At 43.9% G+C, this 23509-nt stretch overlaps 1 protein-coding gene across 3 annotated transcripts; it reads right to left on the bottom strand.

Annotated features, from left to right (window-relative positions):
- Positions 1-35: 35 nt before the first annotated feature.
- Nlrc4 (NLR family CARD domain containing 4) lies at positions 36-23093 on the bottom strand. 3 transcript variants are annotated; one of them, XM_060364490.1, is made up of 10 exons: positions 22812-23093; positions 19994-20106; positions 15513-15773; positions 12686-14674; positions 11427-11519; positions 8002-8172; positions 6483-6575; positions 3751-3918; positions 1924-2042; positions 36-336 (listed from the first exon to the last, which is right to left on the bottom strand). In XM_060364490.1, coding segments are annotated over exons 2-10 (3015 nt in total). In that variant the 5' UTR covers positions 19995-20106; positions 22812-23093; the 3' UTR covers positions 36-216. The 3 variants fall into 3 exon arrangements, with proteins under 3 accessions (XP_060220473.1, XP_021518377.1, XP_060220475.1); XM_021662702.2 differs by lacking the exon at positions 36-336 and having other exon boundaries at positions 1424-2042; positions 22812-23092; XM_060364492.1 differs by lacking the exons at positions 36-336; positions 15513-15773 and having other exon boundaries at positions 1424-2042; positions 22812-23091.
- Between the last annotated feature and the right edge of the window lie 416 nt (positions 23094-23509).

Here is a 23509-nt window from a genome sequence, read left to right as displayed (position 1 = left end):
ATATATAGTAAGCCAAAGTAAAATAAACAGCAAGAGAAAGGAAGATGGACCTCTATACACATGAGATTTCCATGCCCAAACAAGCACCCCCCCCCCATCCCTTTTCTATCTCGGGGCAAACAATAGTAACTTCTCTGGGGTGTTTCTCACCTTCTAGCTCTTCTCCAGGACATGTGTGTTAACTCTTGGGCTGTTCTGCTGTTCTCTCGCCCTCTGTCACAGTGTTAGGGAGGCAGCCCATCCTGAAAGGAGCCTTGGAGGATGCTCTGAGACCAACGTGTTTGGGTCTGAAATGGGGGTCGGGCAACACCACTTCCACAGCAGCTTCTCCGTGAGCTTAAACAACACATGGCAATATAATGCACATCACATAAACATTGACAATAACGGAATTTTATTTTGGGTTCATTTTAATAGACTAGCTTTTAATTTTTTATTTTATGAGCAAAACATATCAACATATTTTTATCGTATAATTGGAAATTTTAGTCAAGGTATTTTTAGTAGACTTAATGACTGGACTAGGCAAAAGGCTTTTATTCCAATCCTGATGGTCTCATAGATGAGTAATTTCATAATCATGGGCAAGTCATTTATCTTCTCTGAACTCTCATTTATACAGTTAGGTAGGGAAAGGAATTGGTTAATTTGTAAATTATTAAGTCTAAAGTTTTATAAATAACCTGCAGAGAACATGTTCAACAATGACCACAACATACAGGGCAAGTAATGCCCGTACCAGCACCCTTGGATTGCCATGAGAACAGAAGGCAAACTACAGGCTAACTTCATTTTAGGTGTTTTGTCCCCACCATTCCCAGACTTCCCTGTATTTACATCTTTAGACAAGAGAGATTCCTTTTTTCTTAGGCTTTTTCATTTGTGGGAAAAACTTATTTTGGAAGGGGATAGACAAAAAGATTAGGGCAGGGTATCCCTCTTTTCTGGGTAACAGAGATTAGAGCAGGGTACCCCTCATACTTCTCTGGGGTACAAAAGAATAGGATACAGATTTCCTTTCATCCTTGATTTCTGAGGTTGGAGTTAAATACAATGATCATATCAACTCCTGACAAATGGCCTGAGTTTTAATGTCTCTGATAAAGATGCTTTTGAACTGCCAATTTTTGCTTGACTACACGTACCCACTTGGGGCTGGTAGACAGCATATCAGATAAAGACACTTACTACCAAAGCCCAGTGTCTGAGGTAAATCCTCTGGAAGGAAGGAGGGAAAAACCAACTCCCACAGTTGTCCTTTGCCCCCCGCCCCCGCCCAGGTGCACACCATGCGTACACACCACATACACAAATTAATGTTTTGTTTTTCAAGTCTGATAATACTTTTCACGTGAGAAAGTATTCTATACATTCCAAAATGTTTTAATCAAACCGGTTGAGTTAGATAACATATCATAGACAATTAATTTTAGCTTATTTATTAATAATTTATTTTTTAAAAAGATTTACTTGATATATACACAATGTTCTGCCTGTCTGTGTGCCTGCACGCCAGAAGAGGGCACCAGATCTCATTATAGGTGGTTATGAGCCACCATGTGGTTGCTGGGAATTGAACTCAGAATCTCTGGAAGAGCAGCTGGTGCTCTTAACCTCTGAGCCATCTCTCCAGTCCCATTTATTTAATTGTCACATATTTATCAAGTACTTATTGAATCTGTACAGACCAGGTAGTGTACTAAATTCAGATGAACATGGTATATCAAGTCTTTGTGGCTTTGGGCACCTTTAAGCATTCACTAGTTTAAAGGTGCCTTTAATAACACTAATATCATAGTCATCAAGCTCCCATCCAGTGAGCCTTGCTTCTTGTAGAAAAGTTAACTTAGACAACACTTGACTAAGTTTTCTCACCAGTGCCGCATCTGGTAAGAATTCTTTAGTACTAAAGTCAAAAAATACCAATTGCTTAAGGTTGCCAAATACATCCATGAAGGAAAGCCATCCATCACTGCTCACAGAGTTTCCTGCTAAATCCAGCTGCTGCAAGTTTCTCAGAGGATTCACCTCCAAAAATGCACCTGAGTAAAGAAATAAGGGTTAGTTGGAAGAAATCCACATTGGAAATAAAATGAGTTCTGTGCACACACATGCACACATGAATACTTTTCCAGTTTTAAAATGACTGTGTTTAAACCAGTCACCGGCAGCCCATTATATTTACAAATTCTGTTTCCTAATGCCTAAGGCATCAGTGATATAAAGATACAGTTGGCAAATGTAAGTGATGTATGTATGGGTGACTATCAGAATGTGTGTAAGCATGGGACCTAAGAACAACCAGAGGGTCTCATGGTCCAGTGACATGCTTTCTGCTAATTGAATATGAATCAAACTAGGTCCAACAAGAACAGAATCTGTATTTGGAACTTGGGCATATGAGGGCTGTAGAGAATGCATGCAAATGGCCAAATCTTGCAGAGGACCTGAATTTGATTTCCAGCACACACATGACAGTCCATACCACCTGTAAGGCCAATACCAGGGAATCCAGCGCCCTCTTCTGGCTCCATGGACAACAGACATATGTGTTAAAAGTCATCTTTCTTAGACACAAAGAGCTTTCTATCAACTTGCGCCTCACTCTAAAATATAAAAAGAACAGCAGCCTGAAAAACAGACTCCAACAGAGAAGACCAAGTTTCAACACCCACAGACTACCAACCAAAAGGGGTGTTCTTAGCCTGTCTTGTGCTGCTGTCACCAAATACCATGGGCTAGTTAATCTACAACAAACAGAAATGTAATGACTCATGACTCAGGGTTGAGGTTGAGGGACTACCATCTGGCAAGGGCCTTCCTGCTGTCTCTCCCCATGGCAGAAGGACAAGGGGTGAAAAGAGCAAGCCAGAGCTCAAGCTCACCAGGCCCTTTTACAGTTTGCTCTACTCATCCATGAGGGTGGGGCTGGTGATCTAAACTTTTTCTCTGACTTCCCACTGCTAGGTCTCAAACCAGGTCAAATGGCTAACCAGGGTGCTTATTTAACATACCAAAACAGACCTGGCCACTGGCATCCAGGCATTCCTCAGTCCCTACACAGTCCCCTACCCTGAACTCCGGCCCTGGGGCTGGGCTGTCCCTCCCTGTATAATCCAGCCATTTACCTACGCTCTTTTTATTTTGTTTTGGGTGTTTGGTGTATTTTTTTCCCCTCCACCCTCTCTTCATGGCTTGCTCAGGGTCATGTTTACTCTGAACTCTCTGAGATGTCTGTACCTTTTTCTGTGCTAGGAGCAGTCATGTCCTCCTCATTTATTTCTTTTCTTTTTTTTTTTTTTTTTAGTTCACTCACCTCCCAGCACCTCTGCACTAGATCTTGTTTTATGCATGTGGTTTTAGTAGACACATTCAAACTATAGTAAAAGGCAACATAGGATACAAACAAAACAAAACAACTTCAAAAATATTTTTTTTCCAGAGATTAACAGTCAATGGAAATGGGATCATAATAAATAAGAAAGAAGGCCTGGAAGATGGCTCAGAATAAAGACAGAGCTCTGGCTGCCTCAGCCTCCCAAGTACTGAGATTAAAGGACCAATGGTGCCACACATCTATAATCCCAGCACTTCAGGAGGCAGAAGCAGGCAGATCTCTGTGAGTTCAGGCCAGTAAAGAGGGAGTCCAGGAGAGCCAGAGCTGCACAAGGAGACCCTGTGCAGAAAAGAGACAGAGAGATTAGATTAGAATCAGCCTATGTGCTCTGGGCTCTGTTTAGGTGTACCTACCCAAACGTCTAATCTCTGTGTCTGTGAGTCTCCAGTTTTTCAATCCAAGCTTGCCAAGCCCTGGGGCCCCATTTAATTCCTTCAGCAGGTTGGGCAAGCTGATGTGCGCGTCCCAGCACCAAGGCAGCATCAACGTGGTTAGCTTTTCCAGAATGCTGAGCCTGCCAACTTAAACAGAAAACAACTCGGGACTGATATCAACTCAAAATCTATGCAGGATGCAGATGAAGGGGTGGCTTTCACATTTGGTGGCTCTTCGGGGTACTTAAATCTTTCATGAGAATCTACTCTTTTTTTGGGTTATTTTTATAGAGAATATTCAAATACATAAACACTGTAATAATAATTTCATTATTACTATTACCTAATCTTTAAAAAGCAACAAATCATGGATTGCTTAGCCTGACCAGACCCCTGTATTTTTCTGAAGTGAATTCCACACATATATCAGTCATTTGGTCAAAACCATATATCTGTATAACTCTTTAAGAATTTTATCACTCCAGTGAAATTGAAAGAGGAAGTAAATCAGGCCTTTAATCCCAGCACAGGCAGAGGCAGGAGGATCTCTGATTTCAAGGTCAGCCTGGCCTACAGAGCTAGTTCCAGGACAGCCAGGGATGTGCAGAGAAATCCTGTCTAAAGAGGAAACAGAACTGCAAGAACCACACGGGGAGAAGTGGCTACTTAGTTATCTGGTAAAACAGCTGCTTGTTAGCCAGCAGGGTCGTGCTTGCAGTGGTCTAATCCCAGCACTCTGAGAGGCAGAGGCAGGCAGATCTCTGTGAGTTCCAGGACAACCTGGTCCACAAAACAAAACAGCAGCAAAAAAACAAAAACAGCTGCTTACAGTTACCCTGTTTTATAAAATGAAAATTGTCTTAATCCTCACCTCACCCCTCTCTTTTCTCTGACTGTGTAGACCAGGGCTGGCCTCAAATTTAGAGAGATCTGCCTAACTAGTCAAGTGCTGGGGTCAAAAGAGTACACCACCACTCCCATCTTGAATTTCTTGTGTTAGTCTTTGCCATGTGGCTTTGATAGAAACTTAAGCCCACCAATGATGTAACAGTTAAAAACAACGCTGAGCCAGGCGCGGTGTAGGATGCCTATAATCCCAGCACTCTGGGAGGCAGAGGCAGCCAATTGCTGTGAGTTCGAGGCCAGCCTCGGCTATAAAGCAAGTACAGGACAGCCAAGGCTACCCAGAGAAACCATCTCGATAAACAAGCAAAGAAAAAAATGCTGAAAAGCCTATAATCCTATACAATTAGTTGCTCAGAGTCATGAAGGGAATGCCACTTATTATGAACTCCCTGCCATAATAAGCCTTCCTGATCTTCCACCGCATTTCTGGTGCCGGTTTAAGCACGGTGGCTTCCCTGCCTCGTTTTCCTGTAACAAAATGATCAGAATAAAAATCTTTCTGATACCAGTATTTAATAGGCAGAGGCGGATGGATCTGTGTCATTTCAAGGACACCCTGTCTGCTTAGAGAGTTCCAAGCTGCAGAGTTAAATAAGCTTTTAAAAAAATCTCCAAATGTTTCACCCATCTGAGAGCTCACGCATAGTCCCATGCTGCCATCAGACAGCATAAAAACAGTGCAGACCAGAGCTGCAGAGATGGTTTAGCAGTTAAGAGCATTGGCTGCTAATGCTCTTCCAGAGGTCCTGAGTTCAATTCCCGGCAACCACTTGGTGGCTCACAACCATCTATAGTAAGATCTGCTTCCCTCTTCCCGTGTGTATGAAAACAGAGCACTCATATACATAAAATAAATTAATAAATCTTAAAAAAAAAAAAAAAGAACAGTGCAGTCCCTGGATGGATAAGTTGATACAGTATGTGTACAGACCAATCTTATGAGCTTGGGGCTAGAAAAACCTTATCACTTACTGCTTAAGCAAATTTATCTTCAGTATCAAACACTGACTTCCTTGCTGTTGGCACACAGGAGAAGCCTCAGGTATAATAAAGATATACAAGCTGATAGCTCAAAAGACACAAGGTGGGGCTTGTGGAAATGGCTCAACAGTTCAGAACATGTACTATTCTTGTAGAGAGCCTGATTTCCATGCCCAGTGACTCAATGCCTGTAACTACAGCTCCAGGGGATCCAGTCCTCTCTTCTGGCCTCTGCAGGCATGTGTACATACACACACACATACACACACACATAATTTTTAAAATTATTTTTGTATGTGAGTATTTTACCTGCATTTATGCATGTGTACCCATGTGTGCCTGGTACCCACAAAGGCCAGAAGAAGGCATCAGATTCCCTGGAACCAGAGTTACAGATATTTGTGAGCTGCCATGTAGATGCTGAGAACCAAATTCTGGTCCTCTGCAATGGCATCAAGTACTCTTAACCACTGAGCCATCTCTCTAGTGGCCAATTTAAATAAATCTTAAAAAAAAAAAAAGACACAAGTCTGTGATTCTTTTTTGTTTTGTTTTGTTTTTCAAGAAGGGTTTCTCTGTGTAGTGTTGGCTTTTCAAACCAGGTTGTCCTCAAACTCACAGCAATCTTCCTGCCTCTGCCTCCCTGGAATCATAGGCATGCACCACCATGCCCAGCGTGGGCCTCTGTCCTTTAATGGCATTTTAAGAAAGATGAGGCAGTAAGGTCCACATGGGTACAGAGGCCCTGGCTCAGGCTGTGGTTTCCTAGTCATCAAGCACACATACTGAAAAGTAGGATGTTTGAGCAAAGCCCTCGTTCTTACTCAGTTCCTGTAGAGCTTCATTTCCATCTTTTTCCAGATAATTTTCTGATAAATCAAGAACACTCAGTGTGACCAAATTGTGAAGATTCTTTGCTGGAAGAAAAAAAAGATTTTCAGGTACCCATATATACATTTTTCAACATCTTAATAATTCTGTATTTTTGTTATCTTTGCTGATGGCAATATACACTGTCATTTGACTTGATTATTTCTCAAAGGAAGTAGAATGTGTAGAACCTTCAATTTCCATGGCTTTGACCAAATAGGCAGATATTTCCTGGTCCGTCTGGGTCACACAGAGCCTGAAGCTGTATGGAATATAGAGCTTATAATTCTAGACACGACATTGTAGTTTATTCTTTATTGAATTTGGTTTGTTTGTTTGTTTAAAATAGGGTCTCACTATGCAGTCCTGGCTGGCTTCAAACTCTGAAACTCACCCCTGCCACCTGAGGGCTCGGATTGAGGCGTTCATCATCACACTTGGACATTTTGGACATATTTTAAAAGGAATAGATTGTCTTCCACAGCTTTTCAGAAAGAGACAAAATTCACTTCTGGTCACAGTTGTTGCTCACACCTTTAATCCTAGCACTCAGGAGGCAGAAGCAGATGGATCTCTGTGAGTTCACGGCCAGCCTAGTCTACAAAGTGAGTCTAAGACAGCCAGGGCTACACAGAGAAACCCTGTCTTGAAAAACCAAAGAAAAGAGACAAGTTTCAGCCTTAAAGCTGTTGTCTGTCTCAAACAACTGGGAAAAACTGCCACAGTTCTTGTGCTGTTTGCTCACACAGCTTCAGGGTCAGGGTGTCTGTGACCCTGGGTCACACACACAGGGGCAGTCACAGGCCCCTGTTGGACTGGCAGGGAGTGGTAGATACTGGGGACCTAAAAAATGAGATACCCATACTAAAATGGTACCTTGTATCAAAGTGAAATAGATTTTAATACAACAAAGCTCAATACCTATTTCAAAAACCAGGTAAAGCTTTTTATCTATATTTTCTCTTTTCCCTTTTAAGCCCTTTTTCCGTTGGAATTCCCAGCAAGTGGAGAACTGAAGGCGTGTTCTCATCATTCTATGTTCCCCAGTATTGGGCTAGCCTTTTCCAACCACAGGCTTCTTTGGATATAAGTTTATATCAATGTAAAAAAAAAAGGTTTTCTTTATGGATTCCCAGCGCTTTTTAAATTTTATTTTTGTTTGTAAATGTGTGTGTGTTTCTATATGGGTGTGCAAGTGAGTGCAATTGCCCACAGAGGCCAGAAGGAAGCATCAAACTCAGTTCCTCTGCAAGAGCAGGAAGCATGCCCTGACCTCTGAGCTGTTTTTTCTAGCTCCTGTAGACTGGTTTTCAAAGGATTAGGACAGCTAATAAAGATTCTACGTGAACCACATCGTTTTTTCCAGTTTCCTTTAAGAGTGTATGTCCACATGAGTCACCCAGAAGTTAGTGTAGACATGTCAGACGTTCTGTTGCGCATCCGGGGAGTAGAGGCAAGGACGCCGATGCTTACCCAGAGTTTTCAGAGAATTTGCGCCCAGACAGCAGGCCACCAACTTCATCTCTTGCAGGTCGCAGGGTTTCCCCGATAGAGACTCGACTATGTAATCCATCCCCTTCCCAATGTCAGACAAATGAGTCAGATGAAACAATTGCATCTTCTTCAGGCTTCCCAGGCCTTCCGCTACAAGGAGATGGGAAAGGAATTCATGAGCAGACCCAGTTTATCCCGTTAAATACAGACTCGTGGAATGCAAGGAAGACAACTGTGTAGAAACTGGTTCATGGTCTTTTTTTTTTTTTTTTTTTTTTAATACACTCATGCATTTCTTTGCTTTCTAGGTAAGGAGACAGTTGCCATTCAGCCAGCAAAAGAGCTAATTTTTTTAAAATGTTTTCCTGGTTTTCACTTTCTCTCATGGTTTCCACGTCCCTCAGGAGGCAGAGTCCAGAGGAGCAGCAGCTGCTGCAGGCCTGTGAAGGGTAGTGCAACTTCCCAGCCTCCGAGACCCCTGCTCTGAACTTCAGATCAATGAATGCGACACCCAGGGCGGCAGGTCTAGCCGAGGTCAGTGTTCCCATCTACCAGCGGCACAGTTGAAGGCAATAGAGTGTCCCTGGTTCTTAGCCCTGGCGCTGGAGTTTAGGATTGAGTAGGCGGAACTGAAATCATGCATCTCCGTCCTGAGTCAGTGGTACAGGAGGAGGGACCACACAGTGACTTTTGGGGTACAGTCTGTCTCTTCCTTCTCTGCCTCTTGGACACCGGAGCTTTAACCCAGGCCCTGTGCATGCTAGGCAAGTGCTCTACCATTGAGCTGCATCCCTCAGACTCAGGCTTTATCAGTCCCTGTGTCTGGAAGCATAGGGAAAACTGCAGGTAACATATGTGATGCATTCGGTAGGTATAACACTGCAAACCCACAGTAAATGCTGGTTCCAGGGGAGGTGTTTACATGAGCTTTGTGGTCGTTTAGACTTCTAGATTCAGCATTCGATGATTGTATAAACCTGGACAAGTGATTCAACATTTCAGCTGTGGCTTTAGGGGGTCATTAGTCCTACACACTAGGGCTGCTGTGAGGATTTGCTAAAATAAAGTGTGAAAAGCAAAAGGTAAGTTTCTGGCCCAGTGTGCAGCAGCTCTTTAATACATAGTAACTATTACTAATATCATTATCATTATACTGGTTTCTTTTCTTTTTGACAGAGTTTCTCTGTTTAGCCCTAGCTGTCCTGGACGTGCTTTGTAGACCAGGCTGGCCTCAAACTTAGAGATCCACCTGCCTCTGCCTCCCAAGTTCTGGGACTACAGGTGTGCGCCACCACCATCCAGCTATATTGATTTCATGATCAGATTTTGATTCTTTATTTCTTATTTTATTTTTATTTAAAAATACTTGTAGCTGGGCATGGTGGCGAACACCTGTAATCCCAGCACTCAAGGAAGCAGAGGCAGGCAGGTATCTGTGAGTTTGAGGCCAGTCTGATCCACAAAGTGAGTCCAGGACAGCCAAGGCTACACAGAGAAACCCTGTATCAAACAAACCCAATAATAGTAATGAATATGTATTCCATTTATTTGTGTAGGAAAGCATATATGCCATGGTGCCAGAGAGTGACCCAGGACAACGTGTAGGCATCAGTTCTCCCTACCATGTGGGCATGGATATTGAAATCAGGTTTGGTGGCAAGTGCCTTTATTCTCAGAGCCATCTCATGTGCCCTGGTTTTTGATTATTTTGGTTGTTTTTTGCTTTGTTTTTAGACAGGGTCTTACTGTGTAGCCCTGGATGACCTGGAACTTTTTTTTCTTTTGAGAGGACTTCTCATGTAGCCCAGGTTTGCCTAAACTCACTCTGTAGCCAAACTCCTGATCCTTCCACTACCACCCCCCAGAAGCAGAGAAAACAGGAGTTTACCTGGCTACATTTAGGTTTTTTAATAATGCAAGCACATTGTCCTGGGGTGGGGTGTACTCCGGAGACCTTGGGCAAATCAGCAAACCATGCTAGGAACCTGTTTCTACAAATGAATGCATTGAAGTAGCTGTGCCCGGGCTCTTACCAGCTACGACTTTCCAAGGAACCCGTAGGTATGATGTGTGTGCTTACTGAATTCTAAATTAATTTGATAATCATATAAAGAAAAAGAGGTCAAGCACATTTTAGTTATTGCATTTAGTTATATTTGGGAAGGAAGTAAAGTGAAGAACAATGCTGAATAAAAAGAAGAGCATTTTAGGGAGGGCTTAGGAGGGGAGAGAGAGCAAAAGAGTAAACATGAGAATAAGAAAAAAAAAGAGAGAAAGAAAAGCAGAGACATTGCCAAAAGGTGGCTTCCACTCAGCCCTCCCTGGCCTGGGCTCTGTGGCAACCCATGAGTTCTGCTTTTGTTCCTGGGTTCACACTTTCCTGTATCTCATTTCTCTTCTAAAGTTTTACTAATGAAACAACTTTGAGCTTTTAAATCATCCAGAGAAAGGGAAATTGAACACGTGATGACTTCCCCTATAAGAAAGATCATGCATATGAAGGGCAAAGCTTGAATGGGGTTTTGCTGAAGGCTTGTCATAGCAGAAGGAGAGCGTCCCAAGAAACCAACGTGGTCACAAGTTCATGAACTAGATCGCTGGGGCTGGGGAGATGCTCGGTGAGTGCACACAACACCTGCACAAAGAGCTAGGTTCAGATCCTCGGGACTCATGGAAAGTCAAGCATCTAGCTTGCATCTCTAATCCCGGTGTTCCTAAAGTGAATGGGAGGTGGAGACCAGGGAATCCCCAGGAGCTTGTGGGCCACCAAGCTGCTTAAACAGAGTACAGCAACAAACAAAAGACCCTGCCTCAAACAAGGTGGAAGGCGAAGACAGAAGCTGTAGTTATCCTTTGACCGGCCTTAGTCAGCACTCTGTTGCTATGAACAAACAAACCCCCGGTGACAAACTTCCTCCAACTCAGCCACATCTATCCCAACCTAGCTATATTTCTTTTTTATTTATTTATTTATTTATTTATGTTTATGAGTGCTCTATCTGCATACACACCTGCATGCCAGAAGAGAGCATTAGGTCACGTTATAGGTGGTTGTAAGATACCATGTGGTTGCTGGGACTTGAACTCAGGACTTCTGGAAGAACAGTCAGTGTTGCCAACTGATGAGCCATCTCTCCAGCCCAGAGGCACATTTCTTAATCCTTCTAATCCTTTCAAAGAGTTCTACTCTGTGGAGATTTATTCATTCAAATATATGAGCCTGCTGGGGCTGTTCATATTCAAAGCACCACACCCTACATGTGGGCCGTGCCATGAACATGTCCCTCTACAGATGTGCCTGGAGAGGGACATGCCTTCTACAGATGTGGCAAAATGATCTTAAGCTAACCAGTCTTATCATCATACCTACAATAATAAGTATATTAAAGAAACGAACATCTGACCTAGGTTTTTAGCATCTTCCTCGTTCATCCCAATGTTGTCCAGTATGAGCTTCTCGAGGTTCTTCAGATTACCCAAGCTGTCTGTCAGACCGCCTGCCGGAAGAAAGCAGAGGAGCAGATCACCTCCCTTGTGCTGTCATTGTTTAGGTCATTGTCATACCCATTACCAATTAGGAGGTTTCAGTTATCACAAAGTGCAGAGAGTGCTCAGGGAATTCACAGGAAGGTGGTTATCTGTAGGAAGCACAGCTCAGAAGAAGCCTTGGAGAACCTGGGATCGTCAATCATGTGGGCGCATTTTCTTCAAAGGAAGGAAATGAGGGTCGCCTAGTCACCTGGAATGCCAGAGTGAAAAGTGCCCAATCAGCCTGGTGATCTTTTTGCTATTCTATGGGCCAGGCTTCCTGAATCCCTTAATGTCCTGAGCATTGTTTAGGCCCTAATCCTGAGCTTTGTCTCTTCCGTGAATAGAGCACATCCCTGTGAAAGAGGCCCATGGACTCTGCATCTTCCACCAACAGAATCGATCTACCCTTGTGCTTACCATCAATCCTTCCCTGAGCTCTGTTTATCAGACAATAGAATTAATGCTTATTGTAAAGGTCACAGGTTACAAGTTCTACTATGTTTAAATGTGTAAGGGAAGTAAACCACAGGGTCAGTCTCTAGATGTCTTGATCTGCAAAAATGTCACTGTTCCAAGTTTTCTCTCTTATTTCTATCTTTGTGGTTCACTTCCCCACCAGTGGTGATATTTGCAGAAATCCTTCAAGAGTTATTTTGTCAAAAATGGGTATAGCACTCAGCTATAAGCGTAGAGTTCAAATATAATAGAAGTAAACAGACAGATAAAAGGTAGCTGGCTGTTATGCTCACATCTACAATCCCAGCATTTGCCAGACTGAAGCAGAAAGATTACGGCAAATGTGAGGCCATCCTGGGCTATCTATGAGAAGGAAGGGAAGGGAAGGGGAGAAGGGATAGGGAAAGGAAGGGGAAGAGAGGAAAGGAGAGGAAAGGAGAGATAAAACAGAAAACAAGTAAATCTGTGGCAGCTGAAAAGTTCCACTGAGTGATTGGGGGCAGGAACCACAGATAGTCAAGGGAGCTGAAATGAGGAAGAACAGAGGAAATACAGAGATGGTAGGTAGGCTCAGTGATACACCCAGAAGGTAAAATGCATTAGAAATGTTACCAAAAGCCTCAGTCCCATCTAGCACCTGCACAGGTCTTGCTAGCATACTTGGATATGCCCACACCTGGCAGCCGTTGAGTCTGCAGCTGGTGGACGCTCAGGTTCTGGAGGTTTGTCACGGATGTGATGCACTGCTCATCATCTATGGTGAGGGGACTGGCTTCCACCATGAGGGAATGGATGTTCTTGCAGGTGCTGAGGATGGAGCTGAGCCTTCCTTCCACAGCAGTACATCTCTTGATGTACAAACGGAGGTTTGTGGCAGAGCTGAAGATCTTCCCCAGATGTTTGATATCTTGTTTATTCAACTTGCTGATATCCCGGAGCGTGACCTCTAGAGTCTTGAATTCCTGCTTCCAGTTGAAAAACAAAGACACAGCCCTTCTGGGAATGTAGGTTTCTGAGGGCCCTTCCATGTGGGCTCTGGCCTCATTCTCTCCAGCCTGTGAGGCTGCAGCTTTTCCAAAGAAATCCAGCTTAACGAAGTCCAACGCGCTTGCACAATTAGGCAAGTGTTCAAAGAAGTCAAATAAGTAATCAGGGATGTTCTCCGAGTTGATGTATAAACTTTTACCGCTAAAGAAAGCTTCAAATTCTTGGCTCAGGGAGGATTTGGATATGCTCTCTGAGAATAAATTGATGCCACACTCTACAAAGGAATTTACATTCATGGCTTTCAGAACATCTTGCTCCGTGGTGTTTCTCAGGCTTTGCATTGATTCCTGCCTCCAGAGAGGCCTCTTGGAGACAGAGAGCCCCTGTAGGCTGCCATGCTGATACACCACTGCAAGGTGACGCATGACAGCCCTGGTGGCTTCTGTGGATGACCCACACGTGTACAGGAGCAGATTGCCATACAGGGATGTGATGTCAGAGATGGAAACCATTTTCTTCAGGTAGTCATTCCCCTTGCTCACCTCCTCTGGCTCTCTGGACATCAACAAACTGCTGAGTCTCCGTCCCGCTGTGTACTCCTGGAATGACTTATGGAAGAATTTATACTTGGGCCTCAGCCTCTGAGCTGTGTACTTGCAGAGGAGCCCAGTTGTCACCAGGATGTCCTCGTTTATGCCAGACACATCCTCGGGCTCAAAATCAAACTTATGGGAGAACACACCCTCCAGGGCTAGGTCTCCACAGCACTCTAGGCTCCTGACAAAGTCACACTCTGTCCCACCTCTGTGCTTGTGCCTGTTTTTCTGTATCAGGAGGTCGTAGAAGGTTCGGAACAGCATGGTTTGCGTGTGAGCTTGGAATTCCTCTCTGCCCATCTGGATGGCACAGGTGATCACCACGAAGAGAGGGGTCTTCATGAGGTTTCTCAAGCACCTGGACTCCTGGATCTGGAACAACAGGCCTTCAGCAAGCTCCCTTATCAGCATCTCCCGGATGAGAACCTGCGCACTGTCTTCCGTCATATCTCCCACCTCCGCAGTCAGGGCGCCAACCTGCCTGATATGTCTCAGGCACTCGGTGGTGGTGGTGACAATGACCATGTTCTTAAAACGATGGTTTTCCTTTATTAGGGTTTCGATTTCTGGGCAGTTCTGGGGCTGGAATTCGTTGTAACCATCGAGGAGAAAGAGGACGTCCTTCTGCAGCTTCAGGAGCAGAGCCATAAAGGCTGGCTTGCTGAAGGAGTCAGACACATTCAGGAGCTGATCGCACAGGGTTTCAAACAGCCCATCCCGGGCACTGCTCAGACGGACAAAGAAGACCAGTTTGAAGCTTCTCAGAGCCCTGCACTCCCCAGAGGCCCAGAGCATGGCGATTCTCTGCAGCAGGGTGGACTTCCCTTTGCCAGACTCCCCTTCGACGAGGCAGGGGCTCTGAAGAGCCTCCAGCAGACCGTCCAGGGTCAGCTGCTCCATGCGGTGATGGCGGTGGTCCTTCCTCCACAAGACGGGCTCTGTGAAGGTGATCTTCAGATTAAAAATGATGTCGATATCGTTACCCAGGGGATAGAAGTTCAGAAAGGAAGGGCTGCTGTAGAAGCCTTTTAAATTCTGGGCCAAAACTTCCAAGTCTTCTTCCGCGTTCTGATGAGAGAGACCTATTAGAGAAAAGGTGATGCTATAAAGAGCGTGATTGATTCTGCACCTGCTCGGAGCCCAGGGCTCAGGGAGATGAGCCACACAGGTCCTGAGAATCATCTGGGGGCGACTTTGACTTCCTTCCCTAGTTCTAAGATACCACAGCGGCCACTGATTTCCCCTGCGACCCTTTCTCCTTATTTCCTCTTTTTTACTTTCTCTTTTATTTTTCTTGCCATCAAATCTTATGTCAGCAGATTGGAAGTGAAAGAAGCCTTCTAATCGTTAAGGAAAGTGAAAGAATTGTCTGAGAATGTGGGATGGGGTAGATCTCCGCCAATTACGCAATTTATTCATTTAAAATAATTAAAATGATGAATTGAAGGCATAGCCTGATGATGATGATGATGATGAAATTACTCTGGTGTGGAAAGCAGAGTACCTTTCCATGGTACTGCATTGTGAGATAAGTAGTTGGCATTCACCCACAGATGACCGACCAAAGATTGTCTGTGTAGTCTATTTGTGTTCTAGTTAATAATTTTTATAAAAACAGCATTTTCATATATAGCCCAGGTTGACTTTAATCTCTCCATCTACCTGCCTCAGTTTCCCCAAATTCCTGTGGTAGCCAATGCTAGCTCACCTGTCATTCCAGTGGTGCTTTGAAGGGAGACTATGCTTACTCATTTCTTGCCCAGCTCTGAGGTTACTTATGTGATTTCACTGTCAAGTGTCTACTGGGAATGGCTCAAAGTCCCTGGCCAGTAATACGAAGAAGTTCAATGGAGGAGATTGAGGGTGGTCCCAAGGGCTGATTCCTTTCGGTGGGACAAAGGTGAGCAAAGCAATACTTACTTTGTCCAGTTAAGTCATGATACAGGGCAGGGTTCCAGTTTTCAAGACACTTAAGAAAGAGGTTGCAGGCCTCTGAGCCCTTCTTCAATATCATATGAATGATCCACCGGGCAGCGTCCTGCTCCACCCTCTCACTGCAGATGATGGCAACTTCTTCAGAGTTGAGGACATTTGATGTGAACAGATCATCAGAGATCTGCTTTATAACTGTAATGCCCATCCTTTGAATGAGGGCTGGACTGTTTTCCTTCACAAAGTTCACTGAAGGGGAAGGGAGTAAATACTTGTTTACTTGTTCATTTATTTACTTTGAATGTGTGTGTGTGTGTGTGTGTGTCACCAGAGCATCAGGGTGGCCTCTTTTTTCCACCTCAGACCCATCTTGAACTATGAAGATGCCAAATGCTTGACAGTCAGGCCCTCCAGAAGGGCTCTGCAAAACTCTACAGTCCTAACTTGAGTCAGTGAGCAAGATGATTTTGCTTTGGTGATGAAAAGGTGGGTAACTTTGTCCACTGATATGAAAGTCTCTAGTGAGTGTCAGGTGATGACACGCACTTTTAATCCCAGACTCAAGAGGCAGAGGTAGGAGGATCTCTGTGAGTGTGAGGCCAGCATGGTCTGTATAAGTGAGTTCCAGGGCAGCCAGGGCTACATAGTGAGACAAGAAGGAGGAGGAAGGCAAGAAGAAGAAGAAGACCAAGACCAAGAATAAGGAGAACAAGAAGAGAAAGAAGAAAGAAAAAGAAAAGAAACTGGTGAAGTCGCAGTAGTGAAAGCATGGATTTTGAAGTAATAAACGGCCCTTTATCCAAGCAGAAGAGCCATTATCGTCTTACCCCAGCAAGAGACCCTTCCTTACAATATTGCACCTGTCAACATTTAGGAGGAGGAGTTGGGGGAACCATTAGGTCCTTGCCTGAGAGTCCAGCTACTCTGTTCCCATGTCTCCCTCCCAGCCATCCTGCCTCAACTTCACACTGACTTGGGAGGTGTTAGGCTAGAGGGTGGAAGGCTAACGGGGGGTGGGGGGGGACTCCATCTATACCTACACAGACAGAGAATCACCATCCATGCTGATGTAGGGCTTCACAGAGATGTGGACGCCTCGTGGTTACCTGGGCTCTGACAAGTAAGACCAGCAAACCTACTGGTTCAACAAACTAGATGGACTTTAGTCTCTTATTGGAGCTTTGTCTGGGGGACTAGATATTTGTTCACATTTCCCCCAGGTAAAGTTAATGCAATAGGTAGGATCTGCCAATTGTTTTCCATCTGTAACCTTTGGCAACTCTCTCTGAATCAGTTAGAAAAACTGGCAACTATGTAACAGACTGGCACTTTGGGAACAGAGTATCTCTTTTTATAGCATTTACTGAGCCCCATAAGGGATTCACCATTTCTGCCATGGCTAGTTTCGAGATAAGCATATATGTTAACTGGCTAACAAAAAAATCTGATAATTCAACATTTCACCAGTGAGAACCAACTATGGCACATACTCTGAAAGCTGGGGAGCTGGTAGACCTTATATACTCCACTGAATACAAAGTAATATGTCAACATGCTAGCTACAATGTCCATTTCTTCCCTTCCAGTCACAACTCAAAGGAGGTGTTTTACCTCTCACAAGCTTAAGTCTTTTCTGAAAAAGAGCGCTACAAAGTATTAGACGGTGTTCAGTCCAAGCTCTCATTTCTCCTGGTGTCTAGGGAGGCTAATACATTCTAGTTAGTTAGTTAGTTAGTTAGTTAGTTAGTTAGTTTCTTCCTCTGCAGTGTCTTAATATATTTTTGGTTTTGCTTTGGTTTGATTTGGTTTGCCAGCACTGGAGATTGACCTCCAACTTCATGCACAGGAGGCAAACTCTCTGCCACTGACCCACAGCCCCAGTTCATGGCCTAACTCTCAAATTCGGACAAAACTGTGTCCAGGAACTGTAGGACAGCATCTCGCTGGCAGCTCAGAGGCAGGTCTCCCTGTCTCATACGCTCAGTCTGCATGTTCTCTTTGTACAGTGGGCTACTGCTGACTTCCTCTGGGGCCTTTCTCCTGCTCCCTCCTTGTCACTATTGCAGATTCCCAGGGCTAACCTCAGCAGAACACCACAGTTCTGTGAGAGAGCCCCATTGCTCTCCCTCTAGAGTTTCCTCTGTATCCTTGGCTTCCGAATCTTTCCTATAAAGATAATTACTACCTGTGTTTACCTGTGATATTCATTTTACAGCAGAAGACATATAAGTCTCAGAAAGGCCTATAGACCCTTACCCATTCATATGGACCGCCTCTGAGGCTAGATATCTTCCCACTTTAAAATGAAGACTTCTCTTAGTACTTAAAAATGTTGTGATATTGATGCTGGAGAGACGGCTCAGATGTCAAGAGTACTGGCTGCTCTTCTAGAGGTCCTGAGTTCAATTCCCAGCAACCACATTCTAGCTCACAACCATCTATGCTGAGAGCGGATGCCTTCTTCTGACATGCAGGAACACATGCAGACAGATTGTTGCATACAGAATAAATAAATCTTTAAATTTTTTTTGACATTAAAAAATGATGGGCTGGATATGGTGGGCATTAAAGGCATGGTGGCACATGCCTTTCATACTAGCACTCAGCAGGCAGAGGCCAGCCTGGTCTACGTAGTGAGTTCCAGGATGGCCAGAAATTCATAAAAGGGCCCTTCTTAGAAAAGAAAAGAAAATAGAAGGGAAGAGACAAAAAGAAAAGGAAAGGAAAGAAAAAAAAAAGAAAAATGCTAGGTGGCTCACACCTTTAGAAAATAAAACAAAAGGTAAGGGAAAGGAAGGGAAGAAAAGAAAAAGTGCTCGGCAAGGTGGTGCCAGCATTTAGTCCCAGCACTCTGGGAGGCAGAGGTAGGTGAAACCTCTGTGAGTTCAAGGTCACCCTGATCTACAAAGCAAATCTAGGACAGCCAAGGCTACATAGAAAAACCCTCCCCCCCAAAAAAAAAGTAAGTTGTTTAAACTATATGTGTGTTTTAATGTTTAAAAAGTATATTATACAAGCATATGCATACTATGATATTCTATATCTAAAATAATTGTGTTACTAGGTATGGATTATCTCCATTCTATATGACTTAACTATGAATCTGTAAGATACCATCATGACTAACCATGCTTATAACTAATACATGGATAATTACTTCTATGTTATGTAACTAAAGATGTTCTTTTATTTGTTTGTTTACTTATTTATTTATTTTTGAGATAAGGTTTCTCTGGGTAGTCTTGGCCATCCTGGAGCTCGTTTTCTAGACCAGGCTGACCTCAAACTAACAGAGATTGGCCTGCCTCTGCCTCCTGAGTGCTGGGATCAAAGGCTCGCCCCACATGCCCAGCTATTCTGCTCTTTTTTAACACACATGAAGCCTGTTCGTTCATTATTCATTTTTTAGAGTTCATTATTCATTTGCATCTAGATTTGCACTTTAGAGCGGACCCTGTGCAGTGACAACCATGTTCTTGCTTGCGTTCTCCAGTGTGAGGGCCCTTAGTGCACATGGTCCCTGAGCACTCGCTGTGGGATGAGAAGGAGTATGTAACTGAATTTTGCTTGGGTTTGTTTATGTCCTGGCTGGTTGGTTGGCTGGTTTGGGGCATTTTGTTATATATCCCAGGTTGACTCATGACCCCACTTCCTCAGCTCCCAAGTGCTAGGACCATGGGTAGACAATACTACACCCTCATGTGCAACTGAGTTTTACACTAATTAAAGTTTTAAGTTTAAATTTGCAGATAAATACCCACAAGCGGCTAGTGGCAACTACACCAGATACCACCGGTCAACACAGGCATCAAGATGGAGAGAGTTAATTTGGGTACCAGTTGGGTCTTCACCATTTCTCTGAGGTGATTGGACATAGTTTTCTGAAATATGGATGGAAGATTATGACTGAGCAGGTGGCCAGAATGAACAGTTTAAAGTACCACCTAGTCATTCTTTATAATGGTCTTGCCCCATCTATCATCTGCCTTTTTCCATAGGCTTGCCATATTTTAATGAATTATCAAGATAATATAAGACTATTTAATTGGGGGCTGGAGAGATGGCTCAGCGGTTAAGAGCGCTGGATGCTCTTCCCAAGGTCCTGAGTTCAATTTCCAGCAACCACATGGTGGCTCACAACCATCTATAATGATATCTGGTGTCCTGGTGAGCAGGCATACATGAAAGCAGAACGCTGTATACATAATAAATAAATAAATCTTTTTTTTTAAGAGTATTTAAAAATCCCACCAGTCAATACAAAAAAACAAAACCAAAAAATCAGGGCCAGGTGTGGTAGGACATGCCTTTGATTCCAGCACTCTGGAGGCAGAGGCAGGCTACACAGAGAAACCCTGTCTCAAAGAAGAAGAAAAAAGACTCCCACAGATAAATAAAAGCATGAATTGCTTTTCAATTTGATGCCATCAATATATATGACCGCACAGGTGTTGTTTGTAGTAACTTACTTGTGAGTCAAAGCCTTCCACTTTTCTTATTCTCAGTAGATTTCTTTTCCAAATAGGAATGCCAAATATGATTGCACTATTTTTCTCTTCTTCCCACGAGGCTAGTATTCATCCTAAGAAAGCGACAGAATGGAAACAATCAAAGGGAAGCAAAGACTAAAGTTGCTTATTGTCAGGGCAGTGCTTCTCTTATAGAGCTTGCTCAGGGGCTGAGGAGATTGCTCAGGGGCTGAAGGGCTTGCTGTAGAAATGTGAGGACCTGATGTCTTATCTCCAGCAGTAAAAAGCTGACCCTAGTATAGAGGGCAGGTTGACACAGGTCACTGGCTGGCCGGTTCCACTAGTTGACTAGTGATACCAGGTTTAGTGAAAGACTTTGTCAAGAACAAAAAGTTAGAAAATAATTGAGGAAGACACCTGACATTGACCTCTGGATTTTTCACGCACGCACACACACTCAAAATGGACTATTTATGGCCACTAAAGATAACCCAGTTGTCTGGACTCCTTGCCTAGAGATATATACCATGATCAAGTGGAATTTCACCAACTCCTCAGTTGCTTCCCGTTGACGCCAGTCAGAGCTTAGTAGACAAATTAGATTTGAATATCAAAAGGTGGAGCCAGACCTACTGAGGTTTCACCAGGAAGTTAAAATAAAAGACAAGTTATAGAGAGAAAAATGGCCATAAGGAGGGAGCCTTGAAAGAAAGAGCCAGAAGACAGGGTAGGCACAGCAGAGGAGGACAAGCAGAGGCCTGGTACAACTGGACTCAGGGCCCAGCTTGACCACTGACGAGCTGAGTTGTGACGAAGAGGGGGAAAGAGCAGTGAAAGCAGCCTCCACAGCTCTGGGGTCTGGAAGACAGTGGCTTAAATACATAGGCTTATACATGTCAGAGTTTAGTGGAAGTGGGATGCTTTCAAGTGATCAGGAAGCATGGCCTTGTGGGAGTAGGTGTGCCTATTGGAAATAGTGTGTCACTGGGGTTTGGCTTTGAGACTTCAAAACCTCAAGCGAGGCCCGGTGTCTTCTCACTTCCTGCTCCCTGCTGCTGTAGAGGTAGAACTCTCAGCTGTTTCTCCAGCACCATGTCTGCCTGCATGCTGCCATGATAATAATAAACTAAACCTCTGAAACTGTAAGCCAGCCACAAATTGAATGCTTCCTTTATAAGAGTTGCTGTGGTCATGGTGTCTCTTCACAGCAATAGAATAGTTAACTAATGCAATATCTTCCTTTCCCAAAAGAGGGAAGATCATTCCTCCACTTGCTGAAGTGAGAACAGAAAGAGAGGGGAGGAGGAAGGAGAAAACAGAAGAAGAACCCATAAAATTTCTTCTCCTCTTTCTCTTTCTCCTCCTTCTTGTTCTTTTCTAGACGGGGTTTCTCTGTGTAGCCTTAGCTGTCCTGGACTGGCTTTATAGGACAAGCTGGCCTGGAACTCACAGTGACCCAACTGCCTCTGCCAGAATGCTGGGATTACAGGCCTGCACCAATGTGCCAGGCCTAATTTCTTCTATTATGTCAGTGGAATCAGCTTCCCAGAGTGGGTCATCAACTCACTTGTCAATTAAATCAATTAATCAATTAAAGTCACTGCACGGATCAGCAGGAAAAGATGCTAAGAATTTGTATCCAGTTTGGATACTGGAAATATTGTTCTTAGCAACAGAACGACAACAGAAAACCAAAGCAGAGTCAAATAACTAATTTTTTTTTTTTTTGAGACAGGGTTTCTCTGTATAGCGCCCGCTGGCCTGGAACTTGCTCCGTAGAACAGGATGGCCTTGAACTCAGAGATACATCTGCCTCATGCCTCCCAAGTGCTGGGATTAAAATGTATGTGCCACCACTGGTCAACTTTAATGTTATTGTTTGTTTGTTTGTTTGTTTGTTTTTTGAGACATGGTTTCTCTGTGTAGCCTTGGCTGTCTTGGATTCACTTTGTAGACCACACTGGTCTCCAATTCATAGAGATCCATGTGCTTCTGCCTCCCACATGCTGAGATTAAAGGCATGGGCCACCACTGCCCAGCCAAATAACTAATTATTAATCTCTTTGAAAATCAAAACACAAGCCAGATCTGGTGGTGCACACCTGTAATCCCAGCACTCAGGCAGGCAGAGGCAGATGGATTGCTGTGAGTTCAAGGCCAACCTGGTCTACAAAGCGAGTTCAGGACAGCCAGGGCTACAAAGAGACTCCCTGTCTTTAAAAAAGAAAATCAAAACACAATGATGGATCTCATATGCTCTGAGTTACCCACTGGGCTGTGGGTGCTCAACAATTATGAGCACTTGTCACTCCTTCAGAGTACCCGAGTTTAACTCTGAGAACCCACATCTGTACCTCCAGTTATAGGGGATCCACTTCTGGCCCCCTAGAGTATCTGGTATATGGAGGGTATACGTTATAGACAAGCATGCAAAACACTTGACATAGAAATAAATATATCGTGGAAGAGGGGATGGAAAGACTGTAAGAGCCAGATGATCAGGGGATTTGCTGTGAGACTGTGTCTTCTAGTAATGTCAGAATCTATACTAATGAAGTCTCACCCACATGATGTTCCAGACATGAGTTGAACAAACATGCCATCTGCACAGGGACTGGGAAGCCTAATCCTACTTAGAGAACTACAGACAACCGAGGAGTAAAGCTGAAAGCAAAAGAGGTGGTCCTCCCAGGGATAACCAAAAGGCCCACTGTCTAATGGTTAACCCTGAACTATATATACAAGTATGTTATACTGACTCCACAGGTTATATTTGAGTCAGTTCTCTCATATACGGGTCCCAGATCAAACACGGTACCTGGCCAAGCAATCCAGTTGTCTTCCTCTTGACGGGCGAAGAAAAGTCATCTTAAAAGTAAGTCTCTTTCTAACCCTTTCTCGAAAAACCAAGAATAACAACAACGAAGAAGTAAGTTTCTTTCTCGAAAAGCTGTTTCTCAAGGTCCAAACTTCTTGATCAGTGAGAGGAAATGGTGCAAAAGAGGAAGCACTCAGTGGGTTTCTCTAGTAAGTACGATTGCAGCACACAACTGGGACAGAAGCAGCTGGGAAATGAGACTTTGAACTCATTCTGTTAGATCTATTAATTAAAGATGAGGCTGGCAACCGATCTTCTATGCAAGAGGTTTATTAGGTTTGTATGAAGGGAGGGAGGGAAAGGGGTAAGGGAGAGCAGGACGTGATGGGGAGAAAGAGAGGGAGAGAGGGGAAAAAGAGAGAGGAAGGGGAAGAGAGAGGGGGCACCCCATAGAGCAAGAGCAAAGAGCAAGAGAGCAACCACTGTGACCACTGTCGGTTTTTCCCTTTAAGGGGCAAGGTAACCACACCTTTCAGGTGTGGCCACCTGGCCGGCAACACGTGATGACATTATAAGTTGCTAGCTAACCCAGCAGCAATTCACCTGCTTTGCTTCCTGCTTTTTCATATGGTAAAGATTTAGCAAGCAAAAGGGATGGCAAAGGTTTATTAGCACCAATTATGACTGAACAAGGCCCA

This window comes from Meriones unguiculatus, chromosome 1, assembly GCF_030254825.1.
Source record: "Meriones unguiculatus strain TT.TT164.6M chromosome 1, Bangor_MerUng_6.1, whole genome shotgun sequence".
Classification (NCBI taxonomy): domain Eukaryota; kingdom Metazoa; phylum Chordata; class Mammalia; order Rodentia; family Muridae; genus Meriones; species Meriones unguiculatus.
This window is presented reverse-complemented; position numbering and strand designations above follow the sequence as displayed.

Coding starts and splice junctions, on each gene's coding strand:
- Nlrc4 (XM_021662702.2), bottom strand. Junction 11,520..12,685: donor GCAGACTCAACGGCTGCCAG/GTGTGGGCATAT, acceptor TTCTTCCGGCAG/GCGGTCTGACAGACAGCTTG. Junction 6,576..8,001: donor AAATTCTCTGAAAACTCTGG/GTAAGCATCGGC, acceptor TTTTTCTTCCAG/CAAAGAATCTTCACAATTTG.